The sequence below is a fragment of the Antrostomus carolinensis genome, unplaced genomic scaffold, assembly GCF_000700745.2.
Source record: "Antrostomus carolinensis isolate BGI_N321 unplaced genomic scaffold, ASM70074v2 scaffold17496, whole genome shotgun sequence".
Lineage (NCBI taxonomy): Eukaryota > Metazoa > Chordata > Aves > Caprimulgiformes > Caprimulgidae > Antrostomus > Antrostomus carolinensis.
The window spans coordinates 50,000-68,238 of NW_010324156.1; the positions used below are offsets into that span (position 1 = coordinate 50,000).

The following is an 18,239-nucleotide window of genomic DNA, read 5'->3' on the forward strand; positions in this document are numbered from 1 at the left end:
GGCTTATGGAGAGGGTTTCTACAAGGGACATATTTCAGGGACAGTAGCTAATCTGAAGGATGACCACAGGGACCTCTGTAGCCTTTTGTCCCTTCTGTGTGATTGTCAGAGTTAAATATCAGCAGGAGGTCCAGCCTGGGGTATGTTTGTCTCTACTTCTATTCTTCAGAAGGAGACACTGCGTGGTGGACTTCAATGGGAGCCTAAAGGCTCCCCAGCTCCAAGTGGATCCTTTGGAGACCCTTAAGGGGCTGGGAAATTTGGGTTCCTTTCAGCCTCAACATTCTGTGACTCTGTGAAATATTTGCAATCAAGAGGTGATGAAGGGCACATGAGGTGACTACTACAGCTTTGGCTTCAGGAAGCCACAGCTGGCTGTGGAAGAGTGAGGGGCCATCTCTTGCTGCAGTCAGGACATATGCAGAGTTTGTTGCTACATTGCCTTTGTATCAGTACATCTAGGCTTTTTGTGATGTTTTAAAAATTAATTTTCTGAAATGCCAGTAATCAAACGGTCAGGATTAAACAATCTTAAGGATATTCTGCTTGTCCTGCTGGGACCTATGTCAGTTGACTAAAACACTTTTTGGGGAAAGCTGGCTCCATTAAAATATCAGCCATACTCTCAGGCAAAACACTATCTTTACCCCCATCCCCTGGCACCATTATAATGAGATCTATCACCCAGTATATGACACAGTTCTAAAGCATGAGATCAAGAGGACAAAGCAAGTAACCCATCTCCCAGTACTTTGGGATGCAGAAGCACTCACTGAAATTATCATCCAGCTTCCCTTAGTGACCAGCAGTGGATGATCAGGGACAGGCTGCACAAGACAACAGCAGGCCTAAGTGTAAAATGAACTTCTCCACTTTCTGTCCTCATAATGTCACATTGACTTACTTAGCCAGAAAATAAGTCCAGTCCAAGGTACCTAATATCCATTCAAAACCTTTCCTTCATCTATCACAAGAAAAACCATACCTGTTTATACTTCTGGTGCCTTCCCTATCCTGTGGCAATGAGTGCCACAAGGCAAGTGTGAAAGAGTGGTTCATTTTGTTGGTGTAAACCTGCTCCCTGACAACTGAATTGGGTGCCCCTTTACTTCTGTGTTATATTAATTTCAGTGTCCGTCCCTGTTCACTTTTTCTTTGCCGCTCATTAGAGACCTCTACCAGATTTTTCCCTTCGGTTATTCTTCTCTGCAAGCTGGAAGTCCGAGCCTTTTTCATCTCTCTTCACAAAGGGCTGCTTCTTTCATTAAAACATCCTTGTTGCCCTTTGAGGTAGTTTTTCTAGTTTCAGGAAGGGGTAAGTAGGGCAGGCTGCAGCAGTCGAGCTATGAGCACAGCACGGATTTATACAGTGGCCTAAAGGTGTTTCCTTGTCTGTTGCTTATTTCTTATAAATTCTTAACTCTCTATTTGTCTTTTTTGATTACTGGCAAGCAAGGAGCCAGCAGTTTGAGTCCACAATGAGTCCAACATTTCTTTCCAGGATGGTAGTAGTTAATTTAGAACCCAGTGTTGAAAAATATATAATTGAAGTTGGGTTTTTTGTTTTTGTTTCTTTTTTTAAATGCATTACATTGCATTTACCAACACTGATTTTTGCCTGCTATTTGATCTTTCAGGCACTCAGTGTCCTGAGATTCTATGGCAATTTTACAGTCAGGCTTTGCTTTGACAGAAAAAAATAAAAATAAAAAGAAAGAGAAAAGATTTACAAAGCTTTACCACCTCGGTGTTCATTCCCTTCCCCAGCTCATTTATGGATCTGCTGAACAGCTCAGGTCTCATTAAATCTCCGTGAGCGGGGGGCTTACTCCACTTCTCCAGTCCTTTGTTTCCCATCTTTTAACTTCCTATTGATCCGACCTCGATGCTAAAACAGAGCTGTCAGCCAACAGGGAGGTGGTTTGGGCTGAATGTTGCCTATCTTTCACGCAGAAAATGTGGCAACGGGGCAGGTTGTGCGAAATTACTCCATGGCTGGCGGTCCTTCTGCAGAAACGTGTTTTTTTACAAGAAAGGACTGACAAAAAGGGAAAGGAGCCTGAGGAGAGAAATGCCCTCATCAGCCCTCCTCCCACTGAGCTGAGGAAGTGTTTGAGGCTATCGCTGGGTGGAAAAAGTTTCCTGAGACACTATATAAGGTAGGAAGAGGGTGAGAAGACAATATGGCCCAGAGGGCCCATGGAGCTCCCTCTGGGACTCCACAGGACCTAGAAGAGTCATCCCATGGTTTAGTGTTAAACCACTCTCTGTTGTTGCTGATGGACATCAAGGAACAAGAGGTGGTTGTCAACCAGAGGGACATCCATCAGGTGCACACCTTATGCGTTACACTTCTGTGCTTTTAGAAGTAGTCCCAGAAAACACCTCAGGAAGCTGGGAAGTATGGTCCTGGGGGAGACAGGTTCCCACTGGGCTGTGGGGGTTCAGCAGAGCCACAGCCATGGGCTGGGGGATGTCTTGGAGGCTTCCCCAGAGCCAGGCACGTGGAGCCCTTGTCCAGCCCTTCTGCCTGTCTCCTACCAGACAGCGATTGCCTGGCTTCTGGCACCGGCTGGCTGAATCACTTGGAAATTTCCCCCCCCAAAATCCTCTTAGCTCTTTGGAATTGCATTTAAAAATGTCCTTCTGTGGAAAGCTGCTGTGGCCATCTCACTCTGATCTGAAATGGAAATACTGGGAAATGTGACATTTTCCAGGGGACAGAAAAGCAGCTTGACTCCTAGCTCTGCTGGAGGGATGAGGCTGGAAGAATTTCTTCTAGATATGACCCTCTTTTAGCACCTCATTCAATTCCACACTAGTCATGCGGCTCTCCCAAGAGAGCTACAGCTCTGACGTTACTTCAGATCCATTTATCGAGGTAATGATCATAGCAATCAAGATTCAGAAAGGAAATATTTTTGTAGCAGGGGAAAAAAAAAAAAAAGATAAGTGGGTTTTGTATCAAAGCAGTTCATTGACCAATTATTGAACAAGCAGAAATGATAGATAAAACCAGTTTTGTATTCATTTGTCTGTGATACAAAACAGGACAAGCTGAATCATTCATTGCCTGAAATATCCGAGCTCATAAAAAGCTGCTCACTGCTGTAAATCTATTACTAAATCATTGCATAACGAGCACACTGCACCTTTAAAAACTATTAACTGCATTCCTATTCCTGCCCCGTTTTATTCCTTATGCTTTTTGTCTCTCGTAATTGAAATACTTTTCAATTCTCCTGAAAGCTGGTTTTTATTTATTTATTTCAGAATAGACCCAGTATTTAGTATAGATATTTTCCAGGTTGCTATCATATGAATGGATGTGCCTCTACACTAAATGTTGACTGTTATGTCTAATGGCCCACTCTGAATATTGGATTTATCCCCCTGTAAGGATGGAGCTTGGAGCCCAATTTATTTGTACTAGTTGGAGATTTCAATATACACATATGGCTGGATCTTATAGGCGAAAGTAAATCATGTCAGGTTAGTTAAACAGAAACACCCCTTTGATCACTGCAGCAGATAAAAATTAAGGTTTGTCTTTGTCACTATGACTCTGTTTGGAAAATCGATCTGGTCAAATTAAGCATTTCTACAGCACCTCGTGCCGTGGAGCTCTGCGGGGTCTAGAGAGGAAAGCAGCATCTCTCCAACAGGGATAATCATATCCATATTCTCCTCTTTGGGTTAATCGTTAGCTTTCTGAATGCTTCCAGTCTTCCTTCTGTTCGTGTGGGAATACTTCAGGGGATCCTCTTTACTTACAGCCAGTGGATTTATATTCCATGAGCGGCTGCAATGGATTTGTGAATGCCAGCACTGCTGTTTGGGAAATTCACAGGACATCTGGAATAATTTGATGTTTTCATGTCAATTTTTTTTTTTGGTCAATATTTTCCCATTAGTGAAGGGCTGTGAGACCTTTCTTACAGAAGCAAGTCCGGAAGAGCACAGGTTTGGAGCTCTAACTCCATTCTACTGGCAGTGCACTCTGCCAGACTGAGGGTTACTAGGGATGGTTCTAGCTAGGTTCAGTTTCCCTGCTTGAAAATTACTTGTGTATTCTTCCATTGCTCCTAAAAATACAGGGCAATCACAAACTGACTGAAATCCCTCTGAACCCATGCTAATAGACAAGGGAAGAGCTACAAGCAGCACAAAAGCAAGCTCCTGAGATGGAGTTCAAACTTCTTCAGGCGTTGTTCTTCTCCATGTTCAGCCGGCGAAATGGGTCAGGTTACGTGTCCAGATAAGCATTTTCCATACGGAAGATAACATTGTCCTCCCCTGCATATGACAGAATATTTACCCAACTGAGAATGTGCCTGTTTTGGGACTGTTTCTTTTCAGAAATGTTTGTTTTAGTTAATTTTGAAGGGGGGGAAAAGAAGCAGCCTATCCTTGTCCCATGATTAATGTAAGGCTGACCATGAACAAGATAATAATAGCCCCATCCTCTGGGAACCAGACCTCTCCCTAATTGCTTTATTGGCAATTAGTCACCATGTGTCACCAGACTGTCACCACCCTCATGTTCCATTTTTCATGCTTTTTACAGAAAGTTACTGCTTTCTCTACAGGGTGTAATAAGAGCTTCTGTTTATTACCAGGCTTTTCTTAGCTCTTCAGGGACTTGTTTTTGGTGTCCTGGTGAGGCCAAGGACTGGGACACATGTTTGGGTTGAACATGTCCTCAAGTTTAAGTGCGCTGAGCCCCGGGATGGAGTTTGCTGAACTAGACCCATGAGTCAGAGGGCTGAATCCCTATTGACTGAAATGGTGTCTGCAGTTTCAGAGGCTAATTGAGATAATGGTGGGGGGAAGAGAGAGAGGAAAAAAACCACATTTAAAAGAGCTGGTTTTGGGTGCCTCAGAATTGAACAAAACCATATGTGGGTTCTGATGAAGCTGCTTGTTTTTTGGGTTTTGGTTGGTTTTTTTTTTTTTTAATGTAAAAATGTGGCTGTTCAATCCCACGCTCTTGAGAAGAAACACGGGCTTTGCAACTGAACCAGGTGGGGCATGACCTCGGATATCTCATCCTGGGTAACCCTGGGCTGGTCAACCAGCTTGCACCATCATCTCCCTGCCTCCACCACCACTGTGGGTGTGTGCAAGGAGGGGGGACATTCCACCAATCACACAGATCGGCACCTGGCTGCAGTCTACTGTGGCAACCATCTGGATTGCAGAAAGGGTAGGGAAGGAAGGATATATCCTTTCCCTTTGTTGGGAAGCCACAAGATGGATGGGAATAGTTGCGGATAATGGCAAGGATACTTTGGTCATGCAAACTATGGTCATTTTGCTCCTCAGGAAGGCTCATTCTGTGGAAATTAAAGTTTACAGAAACCCTTGTTGACAATGGGCATGGTGAACTCATAGTCCCCTCCTTCCCTCAGATATTTTGATAATAGAGGAATTTCTAATGGGAAAGCATTGCACTAATTCTGTCCCCTCCCAAGCACCACCCTTCTCAGCTGCTTCAGAAACTGATGAAGTAACCAGCCACAACTTCAGACACTCTGCTCTAAATAAATATCTGATTCAGAGTAAGATCATGGCAGAAGGATCTCATCCTGAAAGCTGTAACACAGCCTGTTTCCATTTAAGCATCCCTAGCTGGTCCAGTGATTGCAGTGAACTGGATTTCCCATCTTGCATCACCCTGGGACAACCTAGCCTTAAAAAGAAGGGGTCATCCCATAACAGAACTGAACTAGGTTCAGTGCAGAACAGAAGTTAGTGGGAGAAGTATTTTTCTGCTGGGGTTTGCTTTTGTGTGTCTGACAAGCACGATCTGCTGTGTAACATTAGGAGAGAAAATGAAGGAATCAGAAAAACACTGTCGGCTTAAACCACAATATTATTACAATTTCATACACAATTTACAGAATTCTGTTTTGTCACAGTGCACTTGGGTAATTCTTTACAAAATCCTCTTAGCACCTTCCCCAAGCAACCCCACCCTCATTACTTGTAAATCATTTAAAGAAAGAAAGAAAAAACAAAACACAACCCACACCCCCTCAGTCCAAAATTCCTTAGTTATATATAATTTAATTTATTCAGTTTTAGTTACTGAATTATGGTTCTCTGCTTCTAAGCACTTGAAATCCTTTCCTGAATCTCTGTGAGGATCTGGTTTTGATAACTTCTGCACCTAATTCTCGTGTTAGAACATTTTGAGCTACTCGATGCTGAGATCAACTGCCCCATTGAGTCCCTGGTAAGAAGACCCTGTGTTGACTAGACGATGGAAGAAGCTGTCAAGCAATTGCTTTACAGGAAACCTTTCCTGGTATATTTTGTTCTCTGCTGCTCAGATACATGGACCATAACAATTAACATAGGAAGTGTGAAGGAGCTGGCTTTCAGCATGTCCTTCCACCCCTCCCTTCTGAATCACATCACACATCTCTGTTTAGTCTATTAAGTGAGATATTGTTAAAGTTCTCTCTCCGAACAACTTTATTTAATCAGTCTCAATTAGTAAAAAAGATTTAGCCAACAGCTATTTCCCTCACACGGGCTTGCAGCTCACGAACAAAACAGCTCCCCGAGGAGCAAAAACAGAGTTCATTGAGGAACGTGCTAATTAAAGCTGGATGAGTTTCCCTCATTAGGTGTAATTACTTTAGGTTTTGCAGGCTGTCTTCTATGGGGTGTCCTTCCTGGCTGATGTGTTGAGACTAATTAAGAAACTGCGATGTGCTAAGAGCGTAATTTCCAGCAGAGACCTTCTTTTCAGTGCCCTGGCTTTCCCATTGTCCACGGTAAGTAACCTCTGTACATAAAAATAATGTTTGCATAAATGATTAGGGGTGTACAGCGTAGCATGCACATCTATAAAATAGATATGAACTTATAGATAATAAATAAGGCTTTCTTTCACCATTTGAAAATGGATTTGGAATGTTTAGAAGAAGAAACGGCGCTGAGCCTGCCACAGTTGAAAGCAAAGCCTCTTGCACAAACTTTAGGGTTGCTGTCCCCGAGCGAACACAGATTGACCCCAAAGGGTTATTGAGGTGTCACATCTCCGTTAATCTCACGATCCAACTAGCTGTGGATTTATCAACTTGGGGCATTTCTCTAAAAGGCATCACGGGCCAGGAGGACATGAGGGGGGTACCTAAGAGGCAGCAAAATGTCACATCTCAGCTTCTCTGACTCCAGCCTGGCTTTAAATAAGCTCCGGAGAGAAACAGATTCACAGGTCCATAATTATAGTCATAGTCAACATCAGATTCACCACAGATCACCTACTCCCCCACAGACTGGAAATGCTGTTTATCTGGTGCTGGGGGTTGGAGAGGACACGATGGGTTACTCATACATGTAGGTACCACTCTGTGTGATTGAAGCCTTCAGCCATCTCTGAATTTCAAAGGGCTGGGAAGTGCTACTTAAATCTGGTCCACAAGCAGCTCAGCCAGTTGGCTCAGTAAAAAAGTCCTACCAGGGATGGAGACAGAGAGATTAGCTAATTTCTCTTCCCTGCACAGCAATATTCATGATGCTGCTGTCATATCCCTCCCCAGGCATCCTCACCGTGCTGCAAGACAGAGGCACAGAGTAGTCTCGTCCTTCCCACATCTCACACCCTGATGTCCAACCCCAGGCACAAAGTCTGCTCAAACAGGCCAAAAAAGTGCAAATCAGCTTCCAGGTATCAGGGTTCATTTCCTCCCGTTAAGTTCTCCCATTGTAAACTCTCCTCTGCTGGGAAAAACATGGGTGTCCACAGTGCAGCTTGCACCTGCGCTTTAGGAATTAGGCTTAGGAATTGTGAAGATAAGGGTAAGTTTTACCATCTTACCAAGATCTGTTTTTACTTTGAGCAGAACAAATGCTGTAGCTTAACAGCCTGTCCCTCGAGGAGAACTTCTGGACCATCAAAAGATCCCATCTGCAAAAGGGGAAAAATAATAAAAAAAAAAAAAAAGCTTAAAACTAATTAGTAATCCACAGAAAATGTCAGTGTTGGCAGTTTATAAAGGAGGTTTTTCTTGCATTATCAACACAGAACACTGCACCTCAGAGTAAATTCCTTTCTTTATGTTGTAATATGTGAGGTATGTGAGTTTATCTGGCAATATCACCATTTTTCATGTAGGAGATGTTTTGCCTTCTCAGAAATGAAAGCACTAGCCAAATCCTATCAATTATGTTCGTCTTTCATTTTGAAATGTCTTTGATTTTGTATTGTGGTTGCAGTTTGTGTCTATATCCTTTTGGACACTGTATACCTACAATCGAGAGCTGGTTTACCCCAAAAGCCTTGATGGAGTCATCCCACTCTGGTTAAATCATGCTGTGGTGAGTAAGAAACACCTCTACCTCTCGCAGAGAAGAGAGACTTTGCGTGTCCCACTGTTGCATTGTGTTGCATTCCAGAAGTTTCACGGCTTCTTCTTTCTTACCTCCTCCTTCTTACTTATCTGAATCTGATGTTGAGCTGTACACAGCAAACAGATACATGTGCTTGAAGTCACTTTGAGAAGCCTTTTAGCACAGAAAGAATGTCAATGAATCGGTGCTTGTCAAACCTCTGAAGTGAATGAAAAGATGTGTAGTCATAGGGGGAAAAAAAAATAAATTCTCTTGGGTATTGTAGCTCAAAAAATAGATTGTTTCTGCAAACAGAAGTCTATGAAATACAAAATGGCTGGGAGTATAACAAAGTAGTTCTTAATTTTTTACAAAGGTGAAAGAATCAAAGAACACCCGACAGCTCAACAGCTAATAAGCTAATGTGTGAGCAGCTTTGAATAGCTGAATTGCAATGATTGTTTACAGATTTTCTATAAATACTTTCCAGATTTCTCCTTCATTTGCTCTGGCTGTTTTTATGATGTGTTGAATAATCACATATTTCTCATCAGTCAAGTGTAAGGAGGCTGACAGTAACATGGAAACCGTGGGTGGATTGGAAGGTCAGGGAGGCCTCGTGGGGCGGAGGGAGAGGTTCAGCGTTAGACTGAATCAGAGAAGCCAGAAAGCATGAAATAATTGCACAGAAGACTCATTTCTCTCTAGACTTCATTTCTTAAGTACAATGCTTTGCAACCCACTGCAGCAGTTCCCAATGCAAGTTGAAGGTAAATGCAGGAGGCTTTGGGGTTTCTGGCTGAGGACACTTGCTAAAGGTTTTGAGCAGCCACTTGATTTAGACCAGCGTATTCAGAGACGTGCTCCGGGAATCCAAAGACACATCGGCATGTCCGCATTACTGATATCTGAGTGATAAACTGCAGCCATCCTGCACTTTTAACCTTATCACCTGCTCTCTGCCCACCAGTCCATCTCACCGGGGTCCTTACATGGCTGTCCAAACCTCTGCATGGACATAAACAGGCACCATCATCCACCAAAACCATCATTCTCAAAACCATCATCCACCAAAAAGAAAAATTCCTGGTGTCCTCAGCATCACGCTGGTTTCAGGTCCAGCATTCAGAATGAGTGACTGGTTGAAGTTTAAAATCTTCAGGGTAGTGGAGGTGCTGGGGAAAGGGAGGGCACAGGGTGGAGCTGAGCAGAGATGGGCTTTGCTGCTTGTTTTAATCCCAGTGCACAGCTGAGAATTTGCCCTTTCCATTTCCACATTTGTTTATGACATGGAAAGGTCGAGAGGTGCTAGAATGTACATTTTTATTTCAAGTGCAAGAACTCTTTGCAAGGAATCCCTCAAATGTATTAGTTATAACTTCTTTCTTACCCTGCCTACATCTACATTTCATAACAGAGTCGTTCTGACAACAACAAAAAGCTTTTCCACTTCAGAAATGTCAAAAATAGGTGTTAAAAAAAGGAAAACAATTCTTCCACAAAATTATTTTGACGAGAGAGAAATTCACATAAAGCAAACCTCTATCAAAACCTAGTATTTTATTTCTAAAGCTCTTCATACACTGCAGACATCTTGAGTTTGACAGTTCCTGGGTGGGAAATTTTCCTTCCAGTCACTATTGAGCATAAAACATCCACCACCAGCATAGACTGATCCCCACTATTGACAATCCCCACATTTTGGGACACCTTCCAACAGGTTCTTTTAGGCTTAGTTGAGGCATTTCTTTCTTTCAACTTAAAATATCCACTGGGAACACTGGGGAGATGCAGAGAGCTACCAACATTTCAAGGGACAATTACCAAGTTCTGATTGCCAAGCAGACACTTGTTCTTTGGGTTCATTTCCTTGCACGTTGCTATACTTTCTGGCTCTAAGATTACAGACATTTCATGGCAGATTGAGGCAGCTTCTAGCTGGCTTTGGTGGAAAAAAAAGACATCGGTGTTTCAGTAGTAGACGTCAGTGCCATAGCATTTGCAGTGGGAGTATTTTTTTATTTATTTTTTTTTAATCTTGGTCTATTTTAACGTTGTAAACAGGGAAAGCATATGCTGTTATGTAACTGAAGACTGAACCTAAAAAATAATCATGCAAGAACATTTCAGGAATACCAAGCTCCCTGAGTTTACAGTGATGCTGCAGCACCTTCCTTGCAAAAAAAAAAAAAAAAAAAAAAAAAAAAAAAGAACTAGCCATTTATTTTTCTCACATTTACTGCTCTTACAGTGGGGAAATGTTGTCAGCCACCTGGTAGCCCAGAGTCGTACAGAGAGCGTTACATTTTAGGCATGTTTTTGCACTCTGAGCTGAAACATTTTCTGTTTTGCAGAAAGGATGGCTAACCCAGAAGGGAATCTTGCTCATATTTGAAGGAGGCCAAATACTCCAGACTACCTGGGTTTCTCTCTTTGCCTTTCTACTGAGTTTAATTCAAGGGCTGTGCCTCATTTTCCACTTCTGTTTGTCCAGGATAATTGTGTTTTACCATCTTTATACAAAGCTTGGATGAAAAAAAAAAAACAAAACCCAAACCAAAACCTACTTAAGTCTCAAGCACAATTATTTTATTTGACCAAGATTTTCAATGTGGAAGATGGCTGAGACAAAAGATATGCTGCCCAATTCGTCAAGTGAAATTGTTTATTACTTTCCCAGTCATCTCTTTTCAAGCAACATCTGGATACTTTCCAGAAGGCGACTAAACTGCTGGAGACAGCTTGGATTAAATCATATGCATGTATTATTCAACTTAATGGCAGTTTAGGGGAACATTACATTCTGAAGGGGCCGACAGAATTGAATGCTAAACAAAAAGGGGCAATGGTGGGTCAGAAGAGATCACTCAAAAACATTTTAATCTATAACAAGAGAAAAGATGCACGTCAACATTGACCATATGCGTTCACAAAAATAGTAATGACACAGTTACCTTGTTGTGAAGGGGGTTATATTTTCAGTTTGTAAGGGACAGTTCTTGTAAAACACAATTTTTCTTGTAAAAAGCGCAATTTCCTTTATTTTCAGGCTGCAGCTAAGCTTAGTTTAGCCATTTTTTCCTGAATTTATTCTGTAGCCATGTTACCCTCTCACCTTGACAAATCTCAGCATTATAGAGTCCTGGGCTCTTTACTGACACATAGTTATGAACCGTGAATGTTCTGAAGACCTTGTAAGCTAAATACAAATTAAAAAATGAGGGATGGTAAACTGAGGCACAGAAGAAAAATTACTTACCTGGCAGACTTTCAGCAAAGATGACAATAGACACCACATGGCCTGAGCCCCTTGAGCTCCTTTGCACTTTGCCAGTATCTGAACGTAAAAAGAAAAAGCAAAGGAGTGAAAGAACAACCTGGGTGCATACAAGTCGTTTTCCTTCACTGAATCAAGCCACCAAATGCCCTGACAGTAAGAATACCAGCAAGACTCGCCATGTCCCCTCTCATCTTGGAGCTTCTTGGTATCTACAAGCTGCTCATCTTCTGCCCACCTAGCTAAACCATTACTTACCCTACTGCCGACCCAACTACATCAACAGAAGTGTTATTTTGGATCAGTATGATTTACTCACATCTGGAAAAGAAAATAAGTTATATGAATACCAATTGCTCTTACTCCTATGTGAGAGCATCTATATGAAGGATTATATCTTCCTACAGCTGTTTTAGGAAGCTGCTGCAACACTAAACAACCAAGGAGGTGCAAAAGCAATGTGTGGAGCAGCACCTACTTGTCCAGGCCACTCTAACTGGAATCCTGCTCTAGGTGTGTACACAAGAACTGCCTCAGGTTCATCTTTGACCATCTTAAACCATTCTCCTTGCAATTGGTATTTAATGCTTAATAATTCTTGCATATTTACACAAGAGAGAAATATTTCCATTTGTTTGCATTTCACAGTATCTCAATTTTAAGCTGGCTGGCAACTTTGGACGTTCATCGTCTTCCAACTACATTCAGCTTTTGGCAAAGAAGAAGAATGTGTATGTGAGGGATATGGCACATGAAATTAATCACCCTACACATTTAAGAGCAAAGATTCTTAGCTTTTCCCAGCACTACATGGTTGTTTTTTTTTTGGTTTTTTTTTTTGAAGTTTCCATTTTTGTTGACATAAGCCCATTTCCTTAGGGAGAAAGTATGTGTTTCACAGGCAAATGTTATGGCAGGAATCCTCCCGGGCTGCTGCTGCTCTCCCGGCATGCGCAGGTGCAGTCTCCGTAACCCACCCTGCTAAGGAACAGCTGGAGACAAATATTCCACAGCAAAGGATGTGTCACTTCAGTCTCATGTCAGCTTCCAGCTGCAGTGCAACATCAGCTTCTCAGACTACGTATCTAATGTCGGGGAGAAATGCAATTAAAATTCTGGCATTGACATGGAGACAAAACATTTGTTAATAAGCAACAGGATATTCAGCCAGAGCTTTATTTCCAGAAATGCATGTGTGTGTGTGCAGGAAATGTTATCTCTGAAGCTCTTTTACCTTTGATTGTACAATTGGCCTGACATTTAATCCATTTTCACGATAATGCTTGCAAAATACTTACACATCTCAGAAAAAAAATTAATGTTGCCTTTCAGATGAGCATGAATGGACCTGGAAAGGGTAGAAACAGCAGCTGACAGTTCAGAGGAGTGCTGCTGGAGTTAAATTGAGCAATAGCTTCCCGACTAATTTGTCACCACACCTGCTCAGTAACAGGACTCCTCGTGCCTCCCGCTCTATCCATAAAATAAATCTGTGGTTCCCTGAAAAGACACTGATGTCTGAGAGTATAAAATTCAGGTAGTAACTCTAAGAGAGAACAATTTCTTTAACTAAATATGGCAATGTACTAGTTAAAGAAATAAAATGAACAACAATGCTTAAGCCCCCTCCACCCTGAAAAATAAAGAGAGGAAGAAAAATGTAGAAAGACAGATTACAAAAGAAAATTTTAAAAGAAGCCTTTGAATGAAGGCAGAGTCATAGCAAAATAAATCAAGAAAAAGAATTTGTTCCAAAATGAAGCCGAGAAAGGAGAGAGCATACAGAGATTCAGAAAATTATGAGGCATATAAAACTAAATAGAGGTTATGGTGACAGGAAGCCATTTAGTTTTATTATACTCCGATAACAGAGGCTGTAATTGTTTATGAAAGCATCCAACCCAAGGAAATTTCCACAGACAAGAGGACATTTCCCAACAAAGAGTTGAAGAACTGAATAAACACCTCAAGGGTCCACCAATGAACATGGCCTTCGTGAGCCTCGCAAGATAGCACCGAAGTGGGTTTTTATTTTTACTTTGCGGTAACATACCGATGGAGAAGATACAAGTCTGGGTATTGGCCATGAGTGGTTGTCAGCACACCAGCTCTTCGGGGAATTTGTCTGAAAGGAGAAACACAGGCAGTTTTTCAAAAGCACTTGATGGTGTCCAACTGTGCCCAGTGGAGTTTAGTTTGGCCAGTGGTAACTGTTTGTGAAAAATCCCCCACTAAAGTCTCACATGTTAATGGAAAGCAGACACAGAGGGTATGTAAATGGAAACGAATTAGAAACAGACAGCTATGGTCAACCGAGGCATCGTTTCCTTCACTCTGGAGTCAAACAGGGTCAAACTGAGTCAAACTGCGACGCACGCGTCAGGCGTACGAGTGATCTCAGCAGCTCTGGGGAGATTATTCATGGGCTTAAAACTCAGCCTAGGCTGGAGCCTGCAGCTGAACACAAACTCTACCCAACCCTCTCTTCTCAGCCCCAGGAAACTTGCTTTTCCTTATATTCTCAACAGCAAAATGAGGATAGAACATTAAGTAAATAGACAAATTACTCAAACTTGGGAAGTAAAAATTCCGTATGGTCTTACCAAACAGTGGAAATAATATCCAGAGAGGAACATTTATCTCAGTTTAAACTCGTGAACCTGAAAAGTATCCTGGGAAACATACAACATAGGGGAGGAAACAAAAAATAGAGAAGCAGGAGAATGTTATAAATTCATTCTTCTCTGCAGGAGATGAGTTAACATGCCAATATTCTCTGCAGGAGATGAGTTAACATGCCAATATTTCAGATAAAGTTCAGCATACGTTTAAGAAACTTTCTTCCCCTTGTACTCATATGAGTTTATGAGCAACAAAAATGGTTTTGCAATTTTATAACTAGTTTAGATTCACCTGAGTTTGTCAAGCAAAAAGCAGAGAAACCAAATTCAAGTTAAAAATCATAATAAGTGCCAAAAGGAGCTGCAGAGGATTTTAAAATCAAATGTTTGGAGTCACAATTCAGATTCTAATGTGCGATTAGTTAACAAAATGTCTCCGATAAGTCTGAAAGTCCCATAGGCTTTATCTTTCCACTGTAGAAATGAATTTTTTTAAAGAGGCATTTAAAATACTTCTGTCCTTATAAAATTTGTAAGCCGAAAGCTTTCCTTAACAAACAGAGGTCATTAGACACTAAATATATTGATATTTCAAAGAAAATAAAAATAAGTGCTAACAGGATTCCTGCCAAGAGAAGAAAAAAAATCTCCCTGATTCAGTGCGGTTCATTGATAGCCTGATCCGTACACACATTTATTGTTTTAGTCTGTTTTCCTTACCTTGGAGTGAAGTAGAGTTTTTTTCTCCCTCTGTGATAATTATTTTTGACAGTTTCACTGTTTATATGTGAAACTGAGAAACTGTTAATTGAAATAAAAAATGAGTCACTGTTTCCAGCAATTTTTTGCCAATGTTTTGATCTGTGTCAATCTGAACTTAATTATTAAGTTTTCTTTAAAGCAAGAGGCAAAACCCTGTATTTTAATTTGGCCCCATACAAACACTGCACTTTTCAGGCATATGTCAGTTTAAGGATATAAAGCGCAGCTAAATAGGGTTGAAACAACCCTGTTTAGGTTTAACAACCATGCACTAGAGACCTGTGGTAAAAATAACTTGAATGAGAAAATACTTCTTTTTTTTTGGATTTTTTTTTTTTTTTTGAGAAGGATGTGAGAAGTCTTTAAAGCCTTTCAGCACATATGATTAACCATGATATATGGTCTATCACTAATGATGCTGCCAAAGTCAACGTCTATCTGCTGTGAGAGAGAAGTCATTTGGAAAGCCAACCGCGTGTTGTAGGCAAAGGGCAGGCTTTGCACCCCACAGCCAACCACGCGTTCCTCTGGTGTCTGCTGTAGAAATATACATCTGCTCTCATAAACTTGCTCAATTATTCGGTAGAAATTCCACCATTATTTTACCATTCAAGGACAAATTGGGCTCAGCAGAAATACATTAAGTCACCAGCAGACTATGGCATAGCAGAAGCGCAAGGGAAGATTTTCCCACATGTTTATTTGGCCTCGGGTATATACATAGATAAGAAGAAAGTGGGGGAAAAAACCAAAAAAGCAGCTTTATATCCACAAAAGAAAAAATGCTAAACCAAAAAAATTTTCATCCTGGGGGTACATGAAGTAGCTGAGAGCTGTTGTGGAAATCTGTCTCAAGGAGACATTTACATGGCATGTTTAAATGGCCCTACAAAAAGCATGTCCAGTTAATATAGACAGTGATTCTCTCTAACTAGGAATTAGCTAATAATCTATTGATAAATAACATTGAATTGATATATGGCAAAATATTTTTTAGAAGATATAGTTATTCATACAGAAGACATAGCATGCACTTTAAGTCACGTGCTGGTATCATCACTGGACTTGGAAAGAAAGCAGCTTTCTTATACCACAACAAATATCTTTTTTTTTTTCTTTGTTCTTCTCTTCTTTTTCCAAATCAAGACAGATCCAAGACCTTTAAGAACCTGTTTACAAAACAAGAGGCAGACAGCCCCACTCCTGAATGCTTTCACTGCTTTTAGAGGTGGAAGCACCCTTCTAGGGAGTGGGAAGCTCAGCTTCAAGTCCAAGTGGATCAGGCAGAGCAGAAATTTGAACCTACCCCTTCCACTAAACTCTTGGCTATTTCCAAAAGCAGCTACATTTTCAGCTTTGCCAGTGAATTTCAAACTACTTTTGATTTACGAGCCCCGGAGTATTTTTTCCTAACTCCTGCAAAAGAGGAAGAGCCCACCAAGAAATGACTAGTGAAGCAAATCAGCATGTTCTAAGTCAATGCAGAATAAAAAGAAGAGCTCTTAACTATCTTTCACAACCACTACCAGTTCCCTACTCATCCACGTTGTCCATGCATGTGTTAGTAGTGGGCTCCCCCTCGCCACCCCCAGCCTGTGGCTCCCTGTGACCACATCATGCTGTCCTCACATTAACGAGCTGCTGCGAGGTGACTCCAGCCATCATCCAGCATGGTGCTGCTCAATCCCATAAGGCAAATGAGAAATTTTAAATGAGGTGAAAAGCTCTGCTTTTCTCTCCTCTTCCCCCTTTCCTATACTCTTAGGCAGTGCAAAGACAGATAAACTGAGAAAGAGAAGTTGGCTAAGTAAGTGGAGACATTGGTGGTCTTAGTCATGATATCTTGTCCCATCAGAAGAGGAGAGCCCCCATTTCTCCATACTTTCATCCTCTGCTTCTGGATGTGTGCAGTTGCATCGACTCGAGTCTGCATGGCCCTTGGTAGTTGGTTCAGCTCGCTGAGTCAGAGGAAAACCAAGGCTGGGTCAGAGACATCCAGAGGATGCTCAATAGAGTTACATTCAATTTCTTGCCTAGCTTCTCCTGCAAAGGGCTTGCCTGGCTCCCCTAGGTGCTCTCTGCCCTGCTTGCCCTTCTGACATATTTCCCAGTATAAAGCTAAAACTCTCTTAAGAAAAACTGAGCCAGTCACCCTTGGTCCTACCTGCAATGGACATAGAGAACTCACCCATCAGTCAGTGCTGTATCAGCCTCTCAAGCCTTTGAAAACTCTCTCATTTTCCTTTTCTCTGTAGATGCAACAACATATTCAGTTATGATTTTCAGGGTCCCATGAGATGGGGGATCATTAATGTGGGAACAGTGACTTTCTGTTTATGAACACTGAAATTGTAAGGGACCAGCTGTGTCAGCTGAATATCCACTGATCCATGGGGCCTGATGGAATTAATCCCAGAGTACTGAAGGAGCTAGTGGATATTATGGCAGGACCCCTCTCAATCACCTACCAAAGGTCTTGGGAGTCTGGAGAGGTCCCTGCTCACTGGAAGCTGGCCAGTGTTATTCCAATTTACAAGAAGGGTGTGAAGGAAGACCCAGGGAACTACAGACCTGTTAGTCTAACCCCAGTTCCTAGAAAAATTACTGGGTACTGTTGAAGGCATTTGAAGAATTATGCAATCATTAGGCACAGTCAACATGGGTTCATAAGGGGAAGGTCCTATGTAATGAATTTGATATCCTTCTATGATAAGGTCACCTGTCTAGCAGATGAAGGGAAGGTGCAGTTTTTCTGGATTTTTGTAAAGCTTTTGATGCTGTCCCTCATAGCATCCTTCTAGACAAGTTTTCCAACTGTGGGATGAGCAGGTACATGGTGCACTGGGTGAAGAACTAGCTGAAGGGTAGAGCTCAAAAGATGGCAGTGAATGGGGCTACATTTGGCTGGTGACTGATCACCAGCAGTGGTCCTCAGGGGTCACTTCTAGGGCCAGTTCTGTTCAATATATTTATCAATGATGTGGATGCAGGAGTTGAATGCACCATTAGAAAGTTTACACCAAACTGGGAGGTGCTGTTGATTCTCTTGAGGGACAAGAGGACTTGCATAGCTATCTAAATAGATTGGACCATCAGGTTATGATTAATAGCATGAAATTTAACAAGTCAAAATCTGGATTCTGCACCTAGGCTGGAGTAACACCAGGCATAGGCATAAACTGGGGAAGAGTGGCTGGAGAGCACCCCTGCAGAAAGGGTCTGGGGGTGCTGGTGGA

At 41.7% G+C, this 18,239-nt stretch overlaps 1 protein-coding gene across 1 annotated transcript in view; it reads left to right on the forward strand.

Moving 5' to 3' along the window:
• The window catches only part of ADTRP (androgen dependent TFPI regulating protein), a gene marked incomplete at its 3' end in the record, with an annotated part of 9,232 nt that extends 901 nt beyond the window's left edge, over nucleotides 1–8,331 (forward strand). The window contains exons 2-3 of the mRNA XM_010170840.1: nucleotides 6,651–6,785; nucleotides 8,230–8,331. Of these exons, the coding sequence (XP_010169142.1) occupies nucleotides 6,651–6,785; nucleotides 8,230–8,331 (237 nt within the window). The remainder of the gene's footprint in view (nucleotides 1–6,650; nucleotides 6,786–8,229) is intronic.
• Between the last annotated feature and the right edge of the window lie 9,908 nt (nucleotides 8,332–18,239).